Raw genomic sequence first — 23604 nt, 5'->3', positions numbered from 1 at the left:
TTGGCATTGCATAAAAGTACCTGGCAGAGGTGTAAACCAGGCAATTTGCAAGCCCCAAGAAGTGTTAAAGGAAATATTGGTGTTTATTTATCAAACCCTGGAATGTTGAATGTTAAAGAGACACATTGCTATCCAGACCAAGGAGAAAGTAGCAATAAAGAAAGACTGCTAAAGACTTGGTTGCCTAAACAGGAATCCTGTGAGTCCAAACATGATACACTGTTTCCAAACGAGACTATTCGTATTATTACTAAGAATCCAGGGGAAGGGATCCATCCTCTGGAACCAAGGGCTTTCACCTTGAACATTTTTGTTGGAATTATACTTATTCACTTGTGATCACTTTTTGGCCAGTTGAATATATTTTCCTTACGCATTGTCATTTGTTTATAGTGAGATGGTCAGGATAGGACGTTTTGGACACAATGACTGTTTCTTCAGTTATTGACATCCTGACACGGACGGATCCTTAGTTTTCATTTATAGGCACAGAAACTGATCTAAGCAAAGTGTCAGAGACATTTTTCCTACTCTTTCTTTTAATAAATATCTTTGGTAAAAACATGACAATCTTGTGTCCTGCTCACATTTCTGACTTCGGACAGAAGTAGACCCCTCGCTCGATTCCATATGAGTGATCCTTCTCCTCCTGATCATCATCTTCGTCACAGTACCAGTCTTAAAGTTATATGCACAATACTTTATATAATCTGGGTTTTTTAATCGCTGTTATGTAACTTGGGTTTGGAACAATATATATTAGCTCTTTCCGAGGAGGGAGCAGGAGGATTTATCAATGGTGGTAAATCGGATTGAAAATGCATTCCCTGGTAATGATCGTCCTTAGTCATACAGAGGGGACTCCGTCTCAATGCCAATCTCCCCGGGCACACCACCCCCAGGGGGGGGGGGGGGCTACTGTACTGGGGAGGTGCCATCCTAACCATATCAAGGTGGTCACCACCTGGACGAGATTCTCTGAACCGTCACTGCACTGAAAGAAACCAACAGAAAACTAAACTTGAACAAGCATGCAGAAAAGACTACAACTAACAAGACCGAATCACATACCAGGCAGAGATATGGCTCTATAAAGCAGAAATCCGAAAAGCAAAAAGAAAAGAACACTATACCCAACACATCTCAAAAGCAATCACCACTTAAAAGAGATGTTCAACATGATCAATTTGATAAGAAACCCGACATCCTGCAACAACATACCCACTCAATCACAGAAACTATGCAATTACATCGCAAACCACTTCAAAAGCAAAAATCGTAAATATCAAACACGTTTTCAAAACTATGCCCAAAGACACCAGCAATAATGTTGGCAGCATCCTAACTGCAGAGGCAACCACAAGTTCAAACTACTTCACATCAATCTCGGCTGAAGACTTCAAAAACTAGTGAAGGAGAGCAACAAAGCAGGACCAGCAACAGATCCTTCGCCCACCATACATCTACAAGACCATCCTCAGTCGAGAGACACCTGCTGAATAATTTCGCAACCTTATGAATCATTTGTTGGCAAGAGGATTCACACAGAGAACTTTTAAAACAGCACTCATTAAACCACTTCTGACAGACTTTTTTCTAACATTGAGGAACTTTTTTGAGATATCATAGGCCTGTACCTTTGCGACCAAATCGGGGTTACTTGGTGATTATTAGCCTTTTTAGGGTTTTTGCCTTTTGTGGTTGGTTCTTTGTCGCATGAGTGTAGGTCACTACGGAGACACTGAGTTCCTCTACTCCGTTTGTAAACTGTAGGAAAAGATGCAACTGTACCTGCACTTATTTGCGCCAAGATAAATTACTGCTGTATTTCCTTTTGCTGTGAATGACAAACCCAAAAGTTCTGTTGTATTTGATAAAGTTTTTTATTTTGAATTTTCAGCCCCTCTTGGATGACACGTGTTTCGGCGTACAACCTGCGCCTTTTTCAAATCTGGGCCTTTAATGTGTCATTACGGTTCACACAAAGAATAATGTTCTTGTTGTAAATGAAGCACTTTTAGTCTTGGGGCTCAATCCCACCTGAAAATTCTGATGCGCAATTTTCAGGTGGGATTGTGCCCAAGACTAAAAAATCGTCATTGATGACGTCAACCTACATATTTACTATAGTCATCCTACGTGGCAAACTACAAAAACCTAGTGGCTATTGTGATAGGTTCTTAAGGAACATCCAAGTATACGCAGGCTGGTTTCCAGGTGCTGGTGAGCTAGTCTTAATCATAGCTTTCCACCAATTAGCATATTCATCTATCATCACCTCAGTCGTCTGCTGTCACTTAAGGTTTTGATCCTGTCCTTGGGAGTGTTCTCTGCTGTGAAGAATTCAGAGGGGTGAAGGCACGCTCTGCCCTCATGCATAGGTGTGGTCCTCATGTTCGTCCAACTTCATCCTTCCACGTGACTGAAGACCACAAAATCAAGCTCTAGTGCATTTTAAAATACTATTTGCTAATAGACCTCTGACGTCTTCCTTGTTTTTGTCCATGTCTTCTATACAGGAGTTTCATTGTTTCACACGATTTGTAGCCATTGTCTTCTCACCCCAGCCTTGGCTTCTTGGCTCATCCAGTCTTGCCTTTCTGAGTTTCATTCCTGTTAATTCGTTCACTTGTTTTTAAATGCGACACACTGGAAAAGAGGCCTTCTTTTTTTAGTCCAGATCCGCTATAAAACGTAGTGGAAACATCCATTCTTTACTCACATCAACATATGTACATGTTGGCGCATGCCGCAATATATTCACCTTAAAGCTAGCCTAAAGAATTCTTAATCTGCTTGCGTTTCTTTGCATCTGTACACGTGTAAAATAACTTGATATCTTCATTGTTTCTGTAGCATATGTTTCTTCATCTTGATCCCAAGATGTCACTTATCTTTGATACTTTCCTTGATGCCTTTTTAAGAATATCTTCATTCTCTTGTCTCTGCATCTCTTCTATGTATGTTACCTTGCTTCATGTGCTGGTGTGGTAGCGACTTCACCATTATTCTCTTCCATTCATTTGCCCTGCTTCTTCTGGGATTTCATTGAAATGGCCATCATACTGTCTCGTATGCAGATATGGCTTTCTTAATGGTAAACCTGCTTCCAGAATTCTCCTCGGTATCAGTATTTTCACTGGCACCGCACGTGTCTCACACTCTGGTTCCCAACATACAGGCAATATGGGGGAAGGGTTGAGGTGGGGGTACTTGGGTCCTTCTCTACATAACAATAACATACATACACAATATTCGCATAAATGCATGAATTTCTAAACAATCAATAACTTCATTTCCAATACATTGTTAAAATAAGGTAACAACAACCTTTCATTATACAACCTTAGTTGCAAATGACAAGTACGTACACTAAAAGAGCGCTAAAAAGCAATGAAAGTAGGTAAGTTACTTATAAAATAGATTTATGAATAAATACAAATTTAAGAAAGATTGATAATCGGACACCTCAGCTGATACAGTGCAATATGCAGACTCTCAGACTCAGAATTGAGACAATAGTCCCAGAATTCTACTGATTTAATATCATACTCATGCATGTAGTGACCCAATATCACATGTAAGCTGCCCCTAATTGTCCAAAGGTAGAACAGCAAACTGGTTGTCCATGTGCCTAACAATGAACCTTAGGTACTTCCTGTGCTTTGGATAGAGCAGGGAAAGGAAGTAAGTATCCTGATATTTCCTGTGATACCAAAAATGTTGGAAGCACTAACATTTCAAAACAGCCATGGACTCTTAGATGCATGTGTCGAACGCAGTGAAATTAATCAATGTTCAGGTATATTTATGTTTTAGAAGTCGTCGTTTCATTCATTCATCTTGCCTCTACAGGGATTGAAGACCTCACACAATCTGAAATGTATTTGGAGTCACAACAATTCGGGCACATGCCCTTTGTCCGGTGGATAAAACTAACACAATCTCCAAATTAATTTCTATGGCAAGCCACAACATAGACTGTGCTTAATCATTCTATACATTTCACAACAACATAAGGATGACAACCATTTTTGACAGATTCAGCTAAATGTTTTCTATTACTATTAACTCCCTCAAAACCCAACAAACAGTACTAATTTGTAAGTGTTGTATCCTACAGTCCCAAATTATCAGCAATTTGAAGCATTCTTAAAACATGTGGAGCGTTGTCCAAGCTGATCATGAACCTGAGTTTTGGTAGAGATCGTCACATCTGCCGCCTAAACTTTTCTCATTGCTCCAGAGTGAAGGAAACAGAGTTTCTTAGGTGGTGATTGCTCTGGGTGACTGCATTGTCCCCCTAAGAGTGACAGTGCCTCTTGGAGGAGTAGTGCCATTTGGGAATGTTGCTGTGGAAGCAAGAACACTTGATACACCAAATCTTGTCATTATGGTTCCTTCCCAAGAGCATGCCTCTTCCTGATCCTTCTCTGGATCAAAGCTTTCTCGGCAGAAGGCTCTGGAGTCCAACCTTTGGTGAAATGAGCATCCATCCCTTATGGAGGAAGGTGAGGAATTATACAGAGCTCTCCCAAAGCCACCTAGTTTGTGACCTTCCCCCGGCCTTATATAAACATCTTTTCTCCTTCCCCCAGAAGCTCACTGTCTCCAGAGCTCTGGTCCTCTCTAGACTGGACTATTGCAACAGCCTCTTTCTTGGCCTCAAGCCCAGGGATTGTATCTCTCCAGGACTGAAATCTCTGCATTGGCTCCCAGTGGCTGCAAGGATTAAGTTCAAAACCCTCTGCATTGTCCACAAGGCATTCTGGGGCCTCAATACCTTCAACTCTCTCTTCCTAAATATCTTCCTTCTCAAACTCTTCGTTCATCCGCCTCCAACTCCCTCAGGGTCAGTCGCTTCTCCAAGCAACGAGTTGGGGGTCGATCTCTTTCCTCTGCTGATGCCTCCCTCTGGAACAGCCTCCTGAAACGTGAGGAGAACCACCTCCGGAAGTACCTCAAAACCTTCATCTTTGCTTCTGCTTTCTCTCCTCCCCCCTGCTTTTTTCCTGGCTGAAACTCAAACTGTACTGGTCACCTGGCCACCCTCTGACCTCGGGCCCATGTCCTCTCCCCCGCCAGTCGCATACTTCCACTGCCTCCTGGCAATCTCAGCACTTGGGGATTGTTTTATGTATCCCTGCAGTCCCACTTCCAGCACTTGACACCTGATGTCTGCACTTACCCTTGCACTTGTCACCAGCTGGCCGCACTTTTTACTTACTGTTTATTAGTTCTATTATCCCATGTCCTGCACTGTCCCCTCCCCTTTTCCCCCTGCACTTTTCCCCTTCTCCCTTCCCATGCACTTGCGTGATCTGAATGACACCTGGCCTAGTAGGATCATTGTCTCTGTCTTCCCTCTGTTCCCCCTCCCTTGTCTCGTCACGCCCTGGAACACTTGTGTATAGGCGCGTTATAAATGCCATATCATATCTTTTGACAATCCGAGACAGGCATCAGACTCGCGCAATGCACCAACTACACCAGGCAAACCGAAGATGAAGAAAACGTGTGTAGGAAGGAGTATCTGTGAGAGGAATCAATCCATAAGAATTGTTGGCCTACTCAAATCAAACAACCATAAAAAGGACCCATGCATCTTGGATGGTGGAAGGAATTTAATTGAAGGATTTGCTTTGGAGATGACGTTGGTGGTACGGGACAGCTCCAAGCAACCCTGCCTTAATTTTCTCACAGCTTTCATGTGCTTCTCAGTACCAGTCAAGAGAGGATGGATGTGGTCACCAGATTTTGAGAATGGATCTGATTGAATGTCAGAGTACCAAAAGGGCACACGCATCAGACCTGGTGTTTTGTCAGTGTCTTATGTGATCTAAGAAGTAGTTCTGTTGACTTTATGATGCAGTACTGTTCTTAAATGTTAAACAGCAAAACAGAAAAAGAGGTAGAAAGGCTAAACAAAACTAGCAGAATTGTTTTAAAACAGACACCAGATGTAAGTAATACACATTACATTTGCAAATACCGATTTTTAATGTACCCAGAACATATTAATGACTGTGTGTAAGATTTAACTTCTAAAAACAGCTAGAAAAGATGTAAGAGGAAACTAATCAATGACCAATCGTTGTGTTTTTGCTAATTGGAAACAATGAATAACTCACCGTCTAAGAGTTTGCCGTGAAATACTGCCAGCCCAGCAATCCTCCCGATAAAGGTAAAGTAAGAAAGATGATCTTCATTGCAGAGACCAGAATTGGGATTAATTTGAAGAGTATAGTTGTCCCTTTTTTAAGGAAAAAAAAACATGTCATATAAAATCTAAATCAAAGGGTAAACCAACAATGTTAAAACATTATGAATGACTATGTTCAATATTTTACTTTTACAATTGGAGCATTCTTTCTGGGATTCCTCAGGACCAAACAAATTTGAACCAGTCAGTACAACGTCATTTAATACAGGTGAGAGTATAAATGCTCTTTAATGTGTGCCAATCAATACTATTTAATTCACCAACTGCAAATATGTGGCTGAAGTGTTGTAGCATGGGATGTGTTACCCTCCCCCCGTCCCAGTCAGGTTCGGCAACACCTTCTTTGAAGAGCATTTCTCTAGCAGGGAGAGGGGAAGCAGAGATGCTGCTGGATGGCAGGGGTACATGCAGGTACGCTGGGAGTGTGGGGTGGAAGGGAAGAGCGGCAGCAAAAGTGAAAAAAAAATAAAACTGGAGTAGACCGTGTGAGGCGGGCAAAGATGGAAGAAACATTGTGGGAGGGAGACCAGGATGCATGGAGTAAGCAGGGAATGGGACTGTGAAATGCTTCAGACAAAGGCGCAGAGGGAAGGGTAAGCGGGGGTGGGGCAGAAGAGGACAGTGTGGAAGGGGCAAGTGGCTATGGGGATCACCCACCAAAATGCAAAACGGGAGGAGTGAAGAGGTTTGAATGAAAAACAAAGAGGGGCCCTTAGAAGCGATAAAAAACCTGGAACGACAAGGAGGTTGCAGCAACAAAGGAACAACAATCAAATATAGCATACCATAGGAAGGGAGCCCAGGTGGAACAGGCAGAATGTTTAGCAGACACTGGGCAATGTAAAAGGGGTTGATTTAAGCACGTAGAACCATAAATGATGAAAATGGCATTCATAGCCTTTACCTAAAAAACATACTTTGACATTCAGATATTACCATACTCCAAAGAAACAGATAGCACTGCAAACAATCTCTTCCAGCAACGCTCTCTACCTAAATACTCTCCCTCTGCTCATCCTCCTTGAACTCTCTGCGGGTGAGCCGTTTTTCCAAACAGATTTGGGGGTAGATCTTTATCCTCTGCTGGTTCCTCCCTCTGGAACAGCCTCCCTGCCTCTCTCTGCCCTGAGATAGAGCACCTTAAGTTCTGGAAACTCCTCAAGACCTTCCTCTTCTCTTCCTCCTCATCCCTCACTAACCACTTTTCTTTTCTCTCCAGCCTCCTTCCTCCTACTCTTCCCTAACTCTTGTTAAGTTTTTGCTGACTGGCTCCCTGGTTCACCTCCAGAGCCTTACAGATGCCAGGCTCCCCTACCATTCCTTGCACTTGCCTCCGGGCCACTGCACTATGCTCAGCATTACCGCACTTTCAGCTTATGTTCCATGAGTGGGGAAACCTCTCCACACGTAATCCAGGGCCCTGCTGGACTGTGCGCACTTGTGCTCCCTTCCACCCATCCTCTCACCTCCGTCTGTACACGTGCATGACCTGAATGTACTAGGACTAGTAGGTTTGTTTGTCCCCCCCCCCTTTTTGTCTCCCCTCCCTAGCTTGGTCGCGACTAACACTTCATGCCATTGCACTAGAAGAATTGCCGTCAGGCCTAGTATGCTAGTTATTTGATTTTTGTTAGATCACGATCATTCGGAAACTTCATGGCCTAAGAATGATCACTATATTCGCTTGTTCCCTTCCCGCTTTGAAGCACTTCACTTGTGTATAAGCACTGTATAAATAAAGAATTACAACAATAGAGACATTTATTGATCTTGAGACCATGGTTTCTAAAAACACTTCTTTATTTTGCTATTAAGAAATTATTAAATGCATACAGAAATAGGCGGAAGCTTTCCCACAGTTCTCTTCTCTCCACCCAGATTCCTATTAAAACGATCTATAGTGTGGAGATATTGTCTTATTCCTCTACCCTTACAGCTTGTCTGATCATCTAGCATGTGTTCGTTGGTAAAACTTTTGGGACCTTTACACTTTTCCACTTCAAGTTGCAATGCACACACCAAAGAGAAACTACTGCTGCATCTTTTATGACCACTTGTTTCAAAGGGTAGGACGTCCTTTCATCGACACCCATTTTTTTGATGGGTGTTTTTATTAAATGTTTTTGCCCAAATATTCTTTTGGTGGGTAAGAGTATATAAAGGGCTGAGGGTCGGGAATAACAAGAAATATGTAGGGGAGGAGGGCTTGGGGGGCTCAAAAATCATTTACAAAAAAAGTTCAATGAGTTGTTTTCGGCAAAAGTTGTTCGTAAAAACACCCTTTGAAAAAACTGGTGCGGATGAAATGCCAATGAAAGGTGCTGCTATGTGTATTTCATTTAGAGCTGTAGTATTTTGAAAGGAATTTCAACTGTGTTATATAGGCAAGCCTGTGGTTGGTTTATCTGCAAGAAATAAGGCGCTTTCAAGGTCGGCTCATTAGCATCAGTGATGCTTAGGTTCTGTTCTCATTGATCAGTGAAGGTCCCTATCCATTCCCTGTATTAGAATATTTGCTGCCTTGGGTAAAATAGTGATCTGTTTCTCCTAGCCTGGCATCTGGCACATACTTGGTACTTTGATGCCATTGTAAATCTAATCTCGCACTCATCGGATTACGTTTTATAGTTGGCTAGTTATGCCTTGCCACTAGAACTGGAAATTAGTGCATTTGTTTCCTTGATTTTCCTACGTCTCCATACCTGAACATGCTCACTACAAATATTAACTTGGCTGCCACACTTTTCCTTATTTTCCTGAGAGGGGGGAACAATTCTATAAACCATCTGGCAAAAACCTTGCACAGAGTTTGACGGTCGGACTATCATTTTGATTTCTGGAGAGCTTGGGCTTGGTTTTGGTAGGCTATGTTTGTGTATCCTGGCTATTTATATAGCCCTGGAAGATAAGTGTAATGGGAATGGGTTATTTCAATTTTCTTCAACTATTGTACCACTTTTGAGCCTTTCTAAAGAAGCGGATTCACCACCAAGCTTCAAAATCTGTCACAAAGTGGAATAGCTTCACCAAATTCCTCAGAGGATAGATGCATCAAAGTTGAGCTGTGCCAAGCTGCTACACTGTGCAGAGAAACCACATGCATGCAACAGCTTATTAGTGACACCCCTAAATACCTCTCCCACTGTACCTTCCACCCCTTCCATAAGAAAGGAGACCACGCTGGGCGAATGGGTTGGCAGTTTATGTGCACAATTTGCTTAAAGGTAATAAATGACAATTAGTTGAGGTCATAGTTTAGACATAAGTCGTTATCAAATTATACTGATTGCTTGCTTCAAGAGATCATGCGTGCCTTCCGGAGACCTCAACTAATGTCTTCCCTCTTGATCCCTACCATTTCCAAACCATCAAATATAACTTCTGGGTGATCAGTGCCAAACCCGGCTATCTTATTTTCTGCCAGATAAGCTTGATTCACTTCTAGAAAAACAAGCAGCTTCTGCGTGACAGGTGTCCCTTCCAGACATGCCACTTTCCACTTTTCTGGCCGGCCCATGATGCTTTACTTTGTCGCTCTTATCTTCTGGAGGTCTGACCACTGGGCTGGACATTTTGATTTCCTTCCTCACACGTTTTGCACTCACCCTGCTTATGTGGCTTATTGCCCCTTTTCTCCATTCTTGGTGTTAAGCCCCCACTCTGCCCTACAACTCCTTCCCTCTATCATGAAGTGTTCTACCACCCGTCCCTTCTCTTTTTTTTTTCTGCCTCAGGCATGGGGAGGAAGACAGATGCTTGGCTCTGATGTTCCAGTTAATAGTGCTTAGCCCTCTTTGTGCTCCTTTCAGTCAACTCGGCTGTACTAAATCTCTGCCAGCCACTGCTCCCACACGGCCACACAACCAGCATAGTTTCCTCTAAGGCACCATTGCATTGCTACACGCCGACAACAGGAATATTTTAAATTTTAATTATAATTCAAAACAAAGCAAACACTGATTTAAAATGCATGTTACTTTTATTCACAGAATGTAGATTAGCTATTTGATAACCCAGTTTTGAGAGCCTGGTGCATTTTCTTTGTAATTTTAAATGTGCAATGAATAATAGTCTAACCTCCTTATGATATTAAATGGTTTATCTGAACATAATCAACTTGCATTATTTATCTTAGGTTAATTTTCTTTCATTGTTCGTGTATATCAAAATGTAGGACATCCATTAATTAAGGAATGACACAGGAGGACACATTTTCACAGTGGTCCATTTCATTAAAATAAAGGAAATAAGTTGACTTCTATTTTAACAATGTCACTTCAAAACTCAGCAGCCAACCCATAACTACAAATGGAACACTGATTACACAAGTTCTCATTTGCTTGATATTATTTGATTGTCCTTTTCCAGACAGTCCTTGCAAATGACTTTCTGGTCTAAGGTTGTTATATTTATAGGTAGTTTGTGTTATGATTAAATATTTACTTTAGATGGACAGTGTTTACACAGCCACAAATGACCAAAAGATTTGCCCTGGGAGCGAGTTGTGTGATTCACTGAGCAAATTTCAGCACTACCTTACTGCCATTTGAATTTCAGTTTTTCCGACTATAAGAATGGCCCATATTATGCAATAAGCTTAGAGATGGGAGGGGTACAGAATTCATGGGTAGAGCTGGGCCAGGTGGTATGTCCTGGACCTAGGAGCCAAACATGAGCCGAGCTTTATTTATTTTTATTTATTTCATTTGTTAAGCACAATTACAACCCGGAGGTATTGAGGCACTGTTGCACATACAAGTCAAGTAGTAGTGATGTGGGGAACATAATGCGACAGCAAGGTATAAGTGGAAGGACAGGGGGGAAGTAGGTAGGGTTACAATAGGTTGAACAGTGAATGTGTTGCATACGTCCTAGTCATTGTGAGCTTGTAAGTAAAATGAAGAATACTGCAAATGCAGATGTAAAATTACTTAAAAGAAAAACAAAAAGGTAATACCAAAGAAAGCAATAATATGGCCACAGTGGACTCCAGGATGTCTTGTGCTACCACCATCTTGGCCTCAGCCAGTCCAGCCTTGAATCTCGATTGGCCCCGAGCCGGAAGCTCTGGGAGGAAATCTGCAATTTCCCGCCAAAGTCTCTGGTTAACGGCAGCCAGCATGGCATCAGCATTTACTTGACGAAGATGCAGGGACGCGTTGGAATACAGCTTCTTCCTGTACACCTCCAAGATCTTCTCTTCCTTGCATAGCAGCACCGCGGAGGAAGAGGTCAAGGACAACTGAGGCTTGGAAGATAGTGATGCCACAGTGATCACCAAAGATTGTGACTGAGGATGGGCCGATAGCAAGAGCGTATCCCCCTCCATCTGCCTGTACTTGGCGTCCAGGTGTCGATTGACCAGCTGGACTGAGTGGTGCTTGAGCTAGCCCTTCTTGGCCAGACATAGCGTGAGGATTTCGGCGAGGACCCCCCCCTCTGATGATTGCTCGACCCCAGGTTGAGGATGGCCCAAGTACTCTGCCAGCCCTGCAAGACATTCATGGAATGCCCTGGCTGATGTCGGTGTGTTGGGGTCCTCCTCATCTGTGTCCACCTGAGGGTCCGGTTGGTCCAGCACCGGTGGAGGGGTGCTTGGGGCCAAAGGTGGGGTGTGGATACCAGAGCCAGAGGCTGGTACAGAACCGCCTGCACTATCGGAAGGGCCGGAGCAGGCAGTGGAGGCTGAACGGGGGCCAGGTGAGCCTGTACTGGGGCCTGCGGCGCTGGAGCCATTAGCGGGAACACATCCCCGAGGATGACCCCCATCCGAGGAGATTTCATGAGCCCGAGGAACCTTTAAAAAAATCTGTACTCGTAGGCCGCAGGGGTGGTAGGCGATACTGACAGGGTAGCAGGCTGGAGCCATTGCTTACCCTGCCCATATGGACGCAGCGGAAACCTGCCCTGTGCAAATGAAGGGTAGGCTGTAGGCCACATACCTGCTTGACACCAGTCCCACCTTGACACCTGTTCCTCCATCTGCTCCCTGCCTTGGTGCAATATGAGGCGGATGTCAGAAGTGGGTGGCACAGTGGCCATTTTGTCTAGCTGCCTTCCACCTCCTTGCGTCGTGTTGCTTGGCTCACTGGGCCCAATCCTGTCCAGGACTCTTGAGTGTGGATCATGAGGCCTACCCTGTTCCTCAGGCTGAGACCTGGTAGGCGTTTCGCCCTCGGCGGATCTGCCGTTAGAATTGCGTAAAAGGCGCCCCCTCGGACATGTTTCTGGTACTAAGGCGTGGCCCCTCAGGTAAAACCCTGGTAAAAGAACCTCCCGGTCCCTCAGCACTGTCATCGGGAGGATCAATGGACCCCTCGGCCTGCTGGCCAGTAGCTGATACAGCCTCGGTACTTATGTAGGTATGAGGACCTGAGTGGTGCCTCCCGCGCAGGTGAGTCCTTGCGGGTTGCACTGGAAAAGAGCGACCCTACCTTGGGCTTGGATCGACGATAGACGAAGTCCTTTAAGTCCTCTGGAAGCGATCTCTGGAAGAGTTCCCTCCACCTGGCTAGTCTGTTCTTCAGAGACCTCCAGGAGAGCGCGTTGCATGCTTTACAAGCTTGCTAGCCGTGGTCTGGGCCAAGGCAACGTAGGTAGAGGGCTTGGGGGTCTTTAGTTGGAAAGAGCCCGTCGCAGGATGGACACCTGCTGAACCCTGTAGAAGTCAGCATTCGCCAGGTAGGAGCATGACGCCTGAGGACCGAGTACCTGTGATAAACGACAAAAAAGAGAATAAGTATCCGCATGTGGAATTACATGGCCGATGCCAAACCCAGGAGCGCTGGTGAATTCGACCCGGTCCCGTCAACGTGGAAAAGGGGACTGGGGTGGTGCCGGAGTCAGGGCAGTGCTTGCTCCCAGGGCTGCACCCCTGCACGTCTCTAAATTTAAAGAGTAAGGTTTTTTTCTGGTGAAAAAGGTTCCATCTCCCATCCTTTGGAAGGGAGGCCCATGCAGTATGGAGGAAAAGGGACGGGACGTAAGACTATGTTCTTTTATTGAATATGTATTCTTATAGTGAATATTAATTCATTGTGCTTAGCTGACACGTGTTTCGACCTCTGTTCGTTTTCAAGGATTACAACTGTGCTTAATGCTTGTTAGGCAGAATCGTGTGCAGTTCCCTTAGGGAGCACTACAGAAGATCAGGACTACAGGTGAGAGCAATAATTCCCTTTGGTATCAGTCTGTACCGTAAAGATTTAGTTGGTAGCTGTGGCTGAGCAGTCAGACTTATTTCAAGAGGGAGATGAGCAGTATTCAGGGTTTACACAATAGGCCTTCAGGACTATGGAACAAGCAAACACTGACCAAAGCTTTGTAGTAAAAGAATATATATATGTATTTTATACACTTCTAGTTAAACACATTTATCACAGTTCTTAAAGCAAGTTAAATTCGGTCAAAGAAAGGATACACAACGCCCTATTTAAATTGTAGACAAGTTTGAGCAAGAGTGAAAACTGAGCAAAACGGCACAGTGTAAACCAAACACAATTGGTACTCTAGCAATTTCTCACAAGGGAGGGAAAGCGCAAGTTATACAGAAATATCTTTTTACCCCCCCCTAGCAACACCTCCCATAAGTTTGTGAACCGGATTAAGCAAGGCAGTACATCAGTATAGAAATTACTTAAATGAAAACTGAGCAAAATGGCATTTCACAAGGTTTAAAAGTGGGAAGGAAAGGGTGGTTATAAGAAGTAGGTGCACCATCACATTTCTAGTTGAGAAGCAATCTAGAGAACGCAGTTCTAACAAATTTAGCTAGAGTCAGTAGGCCCGTGGCAGAGTCAGTGGTACATTGCAAAGGCCCAGGAGCAAAATGTTCTTGTAGCTGCAGTCAAGTCTTTGGTTAACAATTTTGAAAAGGTGGATGCAGAAGTTGAAAGACAATGTTAAGAGAGAAGGGCGGCCAACCCAACAGGTAGGTAAAGGATTTAAAACACCTTTAGCACTACCACGCAGAAAGGGCGGCCTGGCGGAACAATGTACCTTATAAATGAAGAAGTGGCTCCTGCGGTGGCGGTTGTTCCTGGTAGTTTCTGCAGTTCGGGGGATCCAGCAGAGGTAGAGAGGCTCTCGTCGTGGAGGAAGGTTCGAGTTACTGCACTACCCAGGGATGAAACCAGCCGTGGTGCTGCCCAACGAATAAAAGCTACGCTCCTTTAAATCGCGGTCCGGGTGGACTGGTGCCTGGCTATCCGGTCTCCGAGTACAGGGTACCGGTGATTCGACCAAGGCAGGTCCGGGATGGCAATTGGCAAACTGGTTGGCCCCACCAGATCAAGGGAAGAAGGCTCTTGCAGGTGAAGAACTTCTCTCGTCGTGTGGAGAAAAGTGGTGAGACGCTGCAGCAGGGCTTCACCAGGGGTTCAGTCATTGCAGATGTCTTTGGCTTCTCTCCTCTTTGGCTTCTTATTTCCAGTGGCGACGTCTTGCTCTTCCAGTCCTCAGGACCCTGCTTTTATGCAAAAAGATCCCCATTCATACAGCCTAGCTGTCACTCACACCGTGGAGTGGTCATGTTGGCGGGAGACCCTCCAGCCTATCAGGATAGAGAGCGTCATGGGTTGCTGAGGCAACCCTGTCCAGGGGTCCTACTCCCCCTCCCACACACAATGGACCCATCCCAGACTCAGTGGTGCAGAAAGGAGGGCTTCTCGGCAGAAGCCCGCCAAAAGGACGAACAAAGGATGCCCGACCTGGGTTAGGAGTTTAGAGAAAGACTCGAGAAAGAAGCTATATTAAAGTTCTGGCAAATAAAACCTACCGGAGTAAAGTTAATATTAAATGTCCTAGGAGGATAGCTCAGCGGCAGCGTGCTCGACTTGGAAACAAGATGACACGGAGCAACACAGGTTCGATCCCTGGGTCCGCGCTTAGAAACCTCTGGGTATTAAGCACGTTATAAATAACCTATCATATATCATATCAATACACCGGCGGTATGTTAGAGGCTGTCAGAAAATGTGGTAGTCTCGAACAATGGGAAAATCCCATTGGAAAATATTTGCGGTCGAATATTTATTGTAGTAACCACTGCCACCAGCCAGAAACCTTTGATAGAGGGACTGTACGGTACCCTCTCGAAAATGAACATAACGGAAAAACTATTAACCCTTCACAGTACCTCCATAGCAAGATGGGTTGTACTGGTTTAGTTCAGAAAAATTGACTAGGAAAGTCAATGGGGACTTTACATGCCCTGGGAGACAGTCAGTCCCAGTGTATGGAGTCTATGTTTGGGGGTCGCTACGACACCCCTGTGTCACTGCACGGAGGGTGCTGTGTAACACATGTGAGTAAAGATGGTTCCTATGGAGGTGAGAGAAACCCCACAGACATTAAACAAACACAAAAATAGTCTGGAACACACATAGCAAAAAATGCCTAAGAGTGGGAAAAAGTCACATTCTTAGCAGGAGAAAAAATCAAACCCTTCAAATCCAGCAAAGCTGCTGGGGGACTTTATAGGTAAGGGAAATTAGCCATAAAATGAGAATTCTCCCTAACATGCTTATGTCCAAAATTCCTTATTTATTCTGATCTGATCCCTGCGGTGTAAAATGATATTGCAGCCCCTCTAATGCCTATTGGAAGTCCACTTGTATAATTGTTCAATCCAAATTCCCAATTGTAAATAAGTAAGTTCATACATCACACATATGTGGGATTAAAGCGTTCCTTAACTGCTTTGTGCAAGTATGCAGAAGAGAATGGCCCGACGATAAATGTTGATAAAACTAAATATATGCACTTTACATTTAAAAACATGGCTGTACAGAAATTGATGGTGTAAGGTTCTCACATTGAAAGAGTGAACAAGTATAAATACCTGGGAAGAAGCGTACAACTGTTTCTCTGACAATGGTGATTACTAAGTGCACAGAGGAAACCTCAGGCTTCACTTTATATAGCATACTTACAATGTACAGACAGTCTTGTGCCTCCATTCTATACAGACTGGAGGCACGAATTACGAATGTTCTGGCATGGTTGAAGGTACTTGAAGAACAATTTGGAGGAATGTATTAAGGTTAGGCCCTAGTGTACCCATTGAAATAATAAGGCTTGAATTGGGGCCGATATCCCTGGTGGCCCAAGTGTTAAAGAGAAGATGCCTTTTATACCCAAAAGCAAAATTATTTCCCGCTTGTCCATTGTTATGCCTCCTCGGTAAGGAAAAAACGGGGTAGGAAAAAACAACATTACAACCTTGTCATATGAGGTATTTAAATTGATCGAATGGAATACAAACTGTTAAGAGAATTACCATACTCAGAAAAGCAAGTTTGTGGCAAAACTGGAGAGTTGGGACTGGTGTTCTAACTATACCCACCAGTGCTACTTGAAGTGCTATAGGGAGGAAATGCCTTTTTTTGCTAACACTTTTGGCGAACCGCAGGGCTACCTGAAATTGTGTCCCAGCCCGGCATTGCGTAAATTCCTACTCCTCCTGCGAATCAATAAACTACCAGTACTTACTATACTGGACCCTGAACTTTTGATACCTACGGAATCTAGAAGTTGCTGCCTATGCCTTGCCCAGAGTATGTCGGAGTCAGTCCGTCATGTACGGACTGGATGCAAAGAATTTTGAACCCTATATATGAACCTTCTTGGCCCACATATAATAAATTACGACAAAATAAAAAGTGACAGCTTTTGGACGTATTGCCTAAATACGGGGAACAAATCTGTTCATATAGCACTTTACTAAGTTTGGAAGACAGTGAAGGCCACAGGAAGACTTGATAGGCCATCAAATTAGGAAAGATGGGAAAACTTTTTTTTAATGAATGATTAAACATCAATAATGTAGTATGTAACTTTAAATTACATGTGAAAGAAATTAAATGTTTTTGGAAAATGCTTTCCTGAAATAATCAAGGATGAATGTATTTAATGACAGTAGTGCGTGTATTTAATGTTTGGATATTTGATGTGATTAAGTTATTGTAAGAAACAAATATGTTTGTACTATTTCTTTTAAGTATGTGAAAGTTCTTTGAACTATACACATAAAAGAATTAAAAAAGTTAGTTCTTCAGTCGAACAGCATCTGTATTGGGTATAAATCCTCACAGAAATAATCAGAGATCGGGTATCTGGTCAGGAGTCGCCCTCGGTGGGCCGCGTGTAGTTTCCTGGAGGGTGACTCCTGACTTGTTGCGGTCCCTTGCTCGCCGGTTTGGCGTCTCCCAGGCTTCCTCGTCGAAGGATGTCTCTCTCCATGTTGGTTTCCCTCTGCTGTTTTAGATTTCCCCTGGTCAATAAAATGCGTTGAAAGGCGAGACCATTCACTCCGGTTCTCTTGAGTGATCCTCATACTCCTGGTCATCTTCACAGTACTCGTAGTGGAATTATATGGGAAACAGTTGGTAAGTTCAGGGCCGCTAGTCAGTTCAAACATACCAGGTTGGTTGACCTCACAATAGAAGACATTGTCACTAAGAGGGAAGAGAGGAGGAGAACTTGGCTTGGGGAAAGAGGGAGGGTCTTCTAAAGCAGAGGGATACTGCGTTCTCTGGGAATGGTCATACCCAAGCACATAAGGGGCTTATTCTCCCATGTGATCCTCCCCCAGTGGTACTATTGTACTGTGGACACACTGCCCCAGCACCATGGGAAAGATCTCCCCCTAAGGGGGAAGGGATGACATCCACAGATTCATCACACTTTATCATTTTGGGTATGCAAAGTTCTCAAAGGCCCCTTAGTATGAAGATCCTCACAGAGTAAGCACCACCTTAAGTGGGCTCTCAAGCACCCCTTGGGTTCCACTTTGTTGGACAGAGTCCATGGTCATGGTTATACACTGTGGGGGTGCTCTGGATTCCAATGGGATTCCGCTTCTACGGAGATGAGCCTTACATGGGAACAATGTTGTAAACAAAACTCAAAGCCCAAAAAGAGAGTCCCAGCTGCCCAGTCAATAAAAACATGTCTTTGCAGCCATGCGAGAGAAAGTACCACCAGAAAATGTGCATCCTCGATTAGATTGAATCAATGGCACTTGTTGTGTTTGGCAATATCCATTCTTATCAGGAGTGTCTGCTCAGTCACTGGACTGGCATGCCTTCCACAACTAGGACAAGGTATTTTACTTTGCAAGGTTTATTTTACAAGTGGTCCCAATGCTTGACCATGAACAGTTTGGCAGCGCTGGAGTCGACCAGGGCCAGAGCTTCCACCGGTTCTTCGTTGGGAAGGAATAAGGTTATGCTTCGGACCAATGACAAAGGTCGTGGGTGGTTTAGGTTGAATGAGGGTGGAGCAATTTTTGATTCCTGGTTCCTTGCTCCATCTAGGAACGGTAGCTGCCGTTTCCCTGTCTGCGTGAGGCAGGGTGATCATACATTAATACATTAATAAACATTACAAACGGTCTTATTACACTGCAGTTAATAACCTTTCATGGCACCCATCTAACATTAAAAGGGTCAATGAAGCAGTAAGTCTCTGTTTAGGCGATTCGAATGGAAAATAGACATATTCTCGCTTAATGTATTTGAGCAATTTTGTGACTAATGTCTTGCTTCTATTTTTTTTTTTTGGGCATTTCCACAGGTATCTGGGAGTTAAGCATAAACATACTGATTCATTTGATCAAGAGGTGTATGACAGAAAATGACTTCTGAGAAAATCAATTAAAATATTGAAAGGCAGAAAAGACCTACCTCTGCCGCACACTATTATTGAAATTAATCTGTACTACAGAAATTGGCTTAAAAATCAGATTGTTGCCATTTCAAAAAGACACAGAGCACATGCTGGCAACATTTTGGTGGAGAATTATAAATGACGCTAATAAGCAACCCAATGTACAAATTAATCCTGTGTCCGAGTAGGCATGGGTAGCTCACTATTCAAGTGTGTTCTCAGATGATGTGCAAAGTGTCTTGCCGAATTTTAGTAGTCGTCAACAATGACTCTACATAGCAAATTCTTATGAATTAGGAGGCAGTAGAGGAAATACTTATTAAGATAAGATGCTTGCGAGGCCCCGGTCCCAACAAACTTTCAAATACTTTGTTTAAAAGTGCTAGAAGGGAGTGGTCGATCATTTTATCAATTCTATTCCGGCAGATCTTCGCATGTCACCGATTTCTAGACTAATGGCGGATCGCATAAATAGTACCAATTCATAAAAAGGGCCCTAGAAGCGATCCAAGAAATTACAGACTGGTGTCTATATTGGACGCATATTTTTGCTCCCTTGATTCTCGTCCACCTGGAAACTTGGGATGTGGAATCTTGATGTCTGCAGACAGGTTTTTGACGTAATTTGAATACCACCTTAAATGGCACGATTCTTAAATGCATCCAATCATTGGTGTGGGAAAGGAAGGAACAGAACAAGTTACTTTCTTACCTGGTAACCTTCTTTCGATGGAATGTTCCTCCGACGCAGTCAGGTTATTCCACATCTTTGACATTGATTACCACAGCTGTGCTGCTTCGGAAAACTTTTTCAGCGTAGGCGTCCTGCCTCAATGACGTGGCTACGCTCCCTCGAGGACCTCCTCCGACGGTCGACGTCACCGGATGTTATATGTAGGACGCACGACGCCCGTAGCCTCAGTTGTAGTTTTTTCCCCAGAACGTGTGGCACCAATCTCCTGCCAGTATTACTACAGAAAGCCTTGCGGAAATGGAAGCTGCAATCGCATAAGAAATTCTGTAGAGGGGCAGGTAGGGAGGGTACAATGTGGAATACATCGGAGGAACATCCCATCGAAAGAACGTTACCAGGTAAGAAAGTAACTTGTTCGGCAAAAGAATTTAGAATTTTTTAGAATGCCCAATCAAATTGCAGAATAGAGGATTGCCTTACCAAAGGCCAAATCTTGCCCATGGATAGAGTCCAGGGAATAATGCTTCACAAAAGTATGGACAGAGGCCCAAGGGACTGCTTCGCAAATATTGCGAATCGGAACACCCCTCTGTAGTGCAGTGGAGGCAGCCATACCCCTAGTAGAATGAGCCCGTAAGCCTACTGCAGGGTCCTTTCCCGCCAACCGATAACACTCAGAGATCGTCAAAATGATCCATCTAGACAAGGTCTGCTTGGAAACAGCCTGACCTAACGCCTTCCAGCGTAACCAATAAAGAGCTGATTGTTCACTCTGACCCGGGACATCCGTGAGAGGTAGAAACTCAAAGCTCTCCTAAGGTCCAACCTATGGAGCCTCTCCTCCTCCTTACCAGCTCGTGGAGGAGGATAGAATGCCGGAAGAATTACCTTCTGGCTCAGATGGAATTCCGACACAACCTTCGGAAGAAAGGAAGGGCGTACCCTAATGACAACCCTGTCCTTATGGAACACAGTGAAGGGTGGTTTGGCGGAAAGTGCCTGCAACTCACAAGTAACCACAACTAAAAATACAGTTTTAAAGGACAACAGTCTCAACGGACAAGAATGTAAGGGCTCAAACAGAGCTCCCATTAGGAACTTTAAAACCAAATTCAAATCCCATCCCGGCATCTGGAAAGGCAACGGTGGAAACACATGAGTTAGCCCTTTTAGAAACTGAGGTAAAGGGATTTTAAAATAAGAACATTCCTCAGACGAGCGCTTAAATATGGACAGCGCCGCCAGGTAACCCTTAATGGTACCCACATGCAGGCCCATGTGGGCTAAAGAAAGCAAAAAAGACAAAACCAAAGGAATGGAACATTGGAAAGGATCCACATTCTGTACCCTGCACCAGTCGCAGAACTTCCTCCAACGGCAAAGAGATTTCGTTGCGGGCCTTCTGGGCGAAAGCAGCACCTCTATCACGTCTTCAGGGAGGCCCCAATCCTTATATCTCACTCTTTCAGATACCAAGCATGAAGGCTGAGAGACTTGACCTCTGGATGGAGAACTCGACCACCCCTCCCGTGAGAGCAGATCGTCTCGGTAGGGAAGACGACATGGAGGGCAGATGGACATGTCTAGAAGGTCCGGGTACCACGCTCTCCTGGCCCATGCCGGAGCAATGAGGAGCATCCGGGAGCTGAACCTCCGCAACACCTGCGGAATGACGGGTACTGGAGGGAAAGCGTACAGCAGTGGGAAGGACCACTCCACTACAAACACGTTCCCCTAAGGCTCCTCTTGGAGGAAATTCCTGAGAGCAGAATCTCTCACACTTCCGGTTGACACTGGTGGCAAAGAGATCCACTTGTGGGGTCCCCCAAAGCGTGAAGAGCTCTCCAAAATAACTTCCTTAGCCAGCTCCCACTCATGAGAGACTGTGCTCTGCCTGCTCAGAGCGTCCACCGCTGTGTTTTCGTCTCCGGCCAGATGAACTGCCGAGATCGAAATTTCCTGCTGGATGGCCCAGAACCAGAGCTGCATCGCCTCCCTGCACAGTGGGAGTGACCCTGCCCCCCCTTTTCGTTGAGGTAGTGCATGGCCACTGCATTGTCCGTCATAATCAGGACATTCTTCCCCCGCACAGACAGCAGAAAAGCCTTCAGGGCTAGCCTGACAGCCCGCAGCTCTAACAGACTGATGTGGAGTCTGGACTCCGACGTAGACGAACGACCGCTGGCTGTCAGCTCGTTGGCATGAGCTCGCCAACCCTTGAGGGATGCGTCCGTCACGATCGTCACCTCCGGCCATGGTTGCCAAAAACAAGCCTCTTTGAACAGATTTCCTTCGATGGCCCATCACAGAAGGTCCTGGGCGACTGAGGGCGGAATCTGAACTCGGTCTGACATCCTGCCGGAGAACTGCGACCACTGCATTTTAAGTGCCCACTGCAGAGATCTCATCCGCAGCCTGGCCTCTGGCACCAGTAAAATGCAGGATGCCATGAGGCCGAGCAAACTCAAGAACTCGAATGCTGGGAGACTCTGGGCACCTTGAAATTTGTCCACCATCTGCAGAAGGTGGTGAGCCCTCCCCTGGGGAGGCGAACACTGCCCCAGGGATGTGTCTAGCACTGTCCCATTATACTGGAGCCGCTGGGTAAATGTCACATCAGACTTCTTTAAGTTGAGGTAGAAGCCCAGCTTGTGAAGGGAGTGGCAGGTGACGTACAGGTGATCCAGGACTTGCTCGGGAGAGCGCGCCCTGATCAACCAATCATCCAGGTAGGGGTAGATGTGAATCCTCCCTTTCCTGAGGTGCGCTGCCACCACAACCATCAGCTTGGTGAAGACCCTTGGGGCGGAGGTCAATCCGAACGGCAGGACCCCAAACTAAAAATGCGAGTTGCCAGCCGCAAACCTCAGGTACTTCCTGTGCTTGGGATGAATCGGCACATGAAAGTAAGCATCCTTGAGGTCGAGAGACACCAACCAATCCTGAAGTTGAAGGGCCTGGAGGACTTGAGAAAGAGTAACTATCTTGAACTTGTCCTTCCTGAGGAGCTTGTTCAAACCACGCAAGTCCAAGATGGGTCTCAATCCTCCGTCTTTCTTCGGGATCAAAAAATATGGGGAATACCATCCCTTGTTTCTCTCCGCTACAGGTACCAGTTCTATGGCAGCTTTCTCTAGCAGGGATAGGATTTCTGCTCCAGCGCAAGGAGCAGATTCAGACGCTTCAAAGAAAGCTTCCCTGGTGGATTGTCGTGAGGCTTTTGTCGGAAAGGAAGACAGTAGCCGTGGGCTATGATCTCCAGAACCCACACATCTGAAGTAATGGCACGCCATTCTACAAGATGCTGCGCCAGCCTTCCCCCAACCGGCGGACCATGGGACATCGTCTCATGACTGAGCGGAAGTGGCTGCGGCAGTGCCTGAGGGCAAGGAGGCAACTGCCCGAGCGGCTTTGGCACCTCGAGTACCTTGATTTCCAACTCTGGTACTCCTACAGTGGCCCCTTGGACTGGCTGCTCCCCTCGATCGACCAAAGGAAGATTAGTATCGAAAGGAGCCTCCCCTCCATTGCTGAACCCTAGGCCGAAAAGGCAGAGGTTGGCGCACAGCAGCGCTCAAGGGCTTTGCTGCAGCTTTGGAGGTCTGCAACCTCTCAAGGCTCTCGTCAGCCTTGCAGCCAAAAAGATGGACACCGCCAAAGGGCAATTTTGAGAAGCCAGGACTGTACATCAGGAGCAAACCCTGACTTCCGCAACCACGCAAACCTGCGCATCATGGTGTTCGCCGCCATGGACCGGCTGACACAGTCTGCCACGTCCAGACCCGACTGAACCGTTTCACACATGGCATATTTGCCATCCTGAACCTCCCCTTCGGGAATATGTCACCAGCCAACGACACACAACGACGCCGTAGCCACCTGCACCACCAAATTCTCCGGAGTAGGGTGCGTAGACAGGTAGCAGGGGTCACCACTGGCTGGCTGGTATTTTTTCAGCAACGACTTATTCACTGCTGGGAGACTCTCTGGAGCAGTTCAAGCTGCCGCCACCCTTCTT

The 23604-nt window shown here is 45.2% G+C and overlaps 1 protein-coding gene across 13 annotated transcripts in view; it reads right to left on the bottom strand.

Moving 5' to 3' along the window:
• NEDD4L (NEDD4 like E3 ubiquitin protein ligase) overlaps positions 1 to 23604 on the bottom strand; it is a 2900454-nt gene that overhangs the window by 497358 nt on the left and 2379492 nt on the right. For all 13 annotated transcript variants that reach the window (XM_069627054.1, XM_069627053.1, XM_069627056.1 and 10 more), the window contains one exon: positions 6132 to 6253. In XM_069627054.1, coding sequence (XP_069483155.1) covers positions 6132 to 6253 — 122 coding nt within the window. The remainder of the gene's footprint in view (positions 1 to 6131; positions 6254 to 23604) is intronic.

The sequence above is a fragment of the Ambystoma mexicanum genome, chromosome 6p (assembly GCF_040938575.1).
Source record: "Ambystoma mexicanum isolate Mex_15411 chromosome 6p, UKY_AmexF1_1, whole genome shotgun sequence".
In the NCBI taxonomy this organism is placed as follows: Eukaryota; Metazoa; Chordata; class Amphibia; order Caudata; family Ambystomatidae; genus Ambystoma; species Ambystoma mexicanum.
This window is presented reverse-complemented; position numbering and strand designations above follow the sequence as displayed.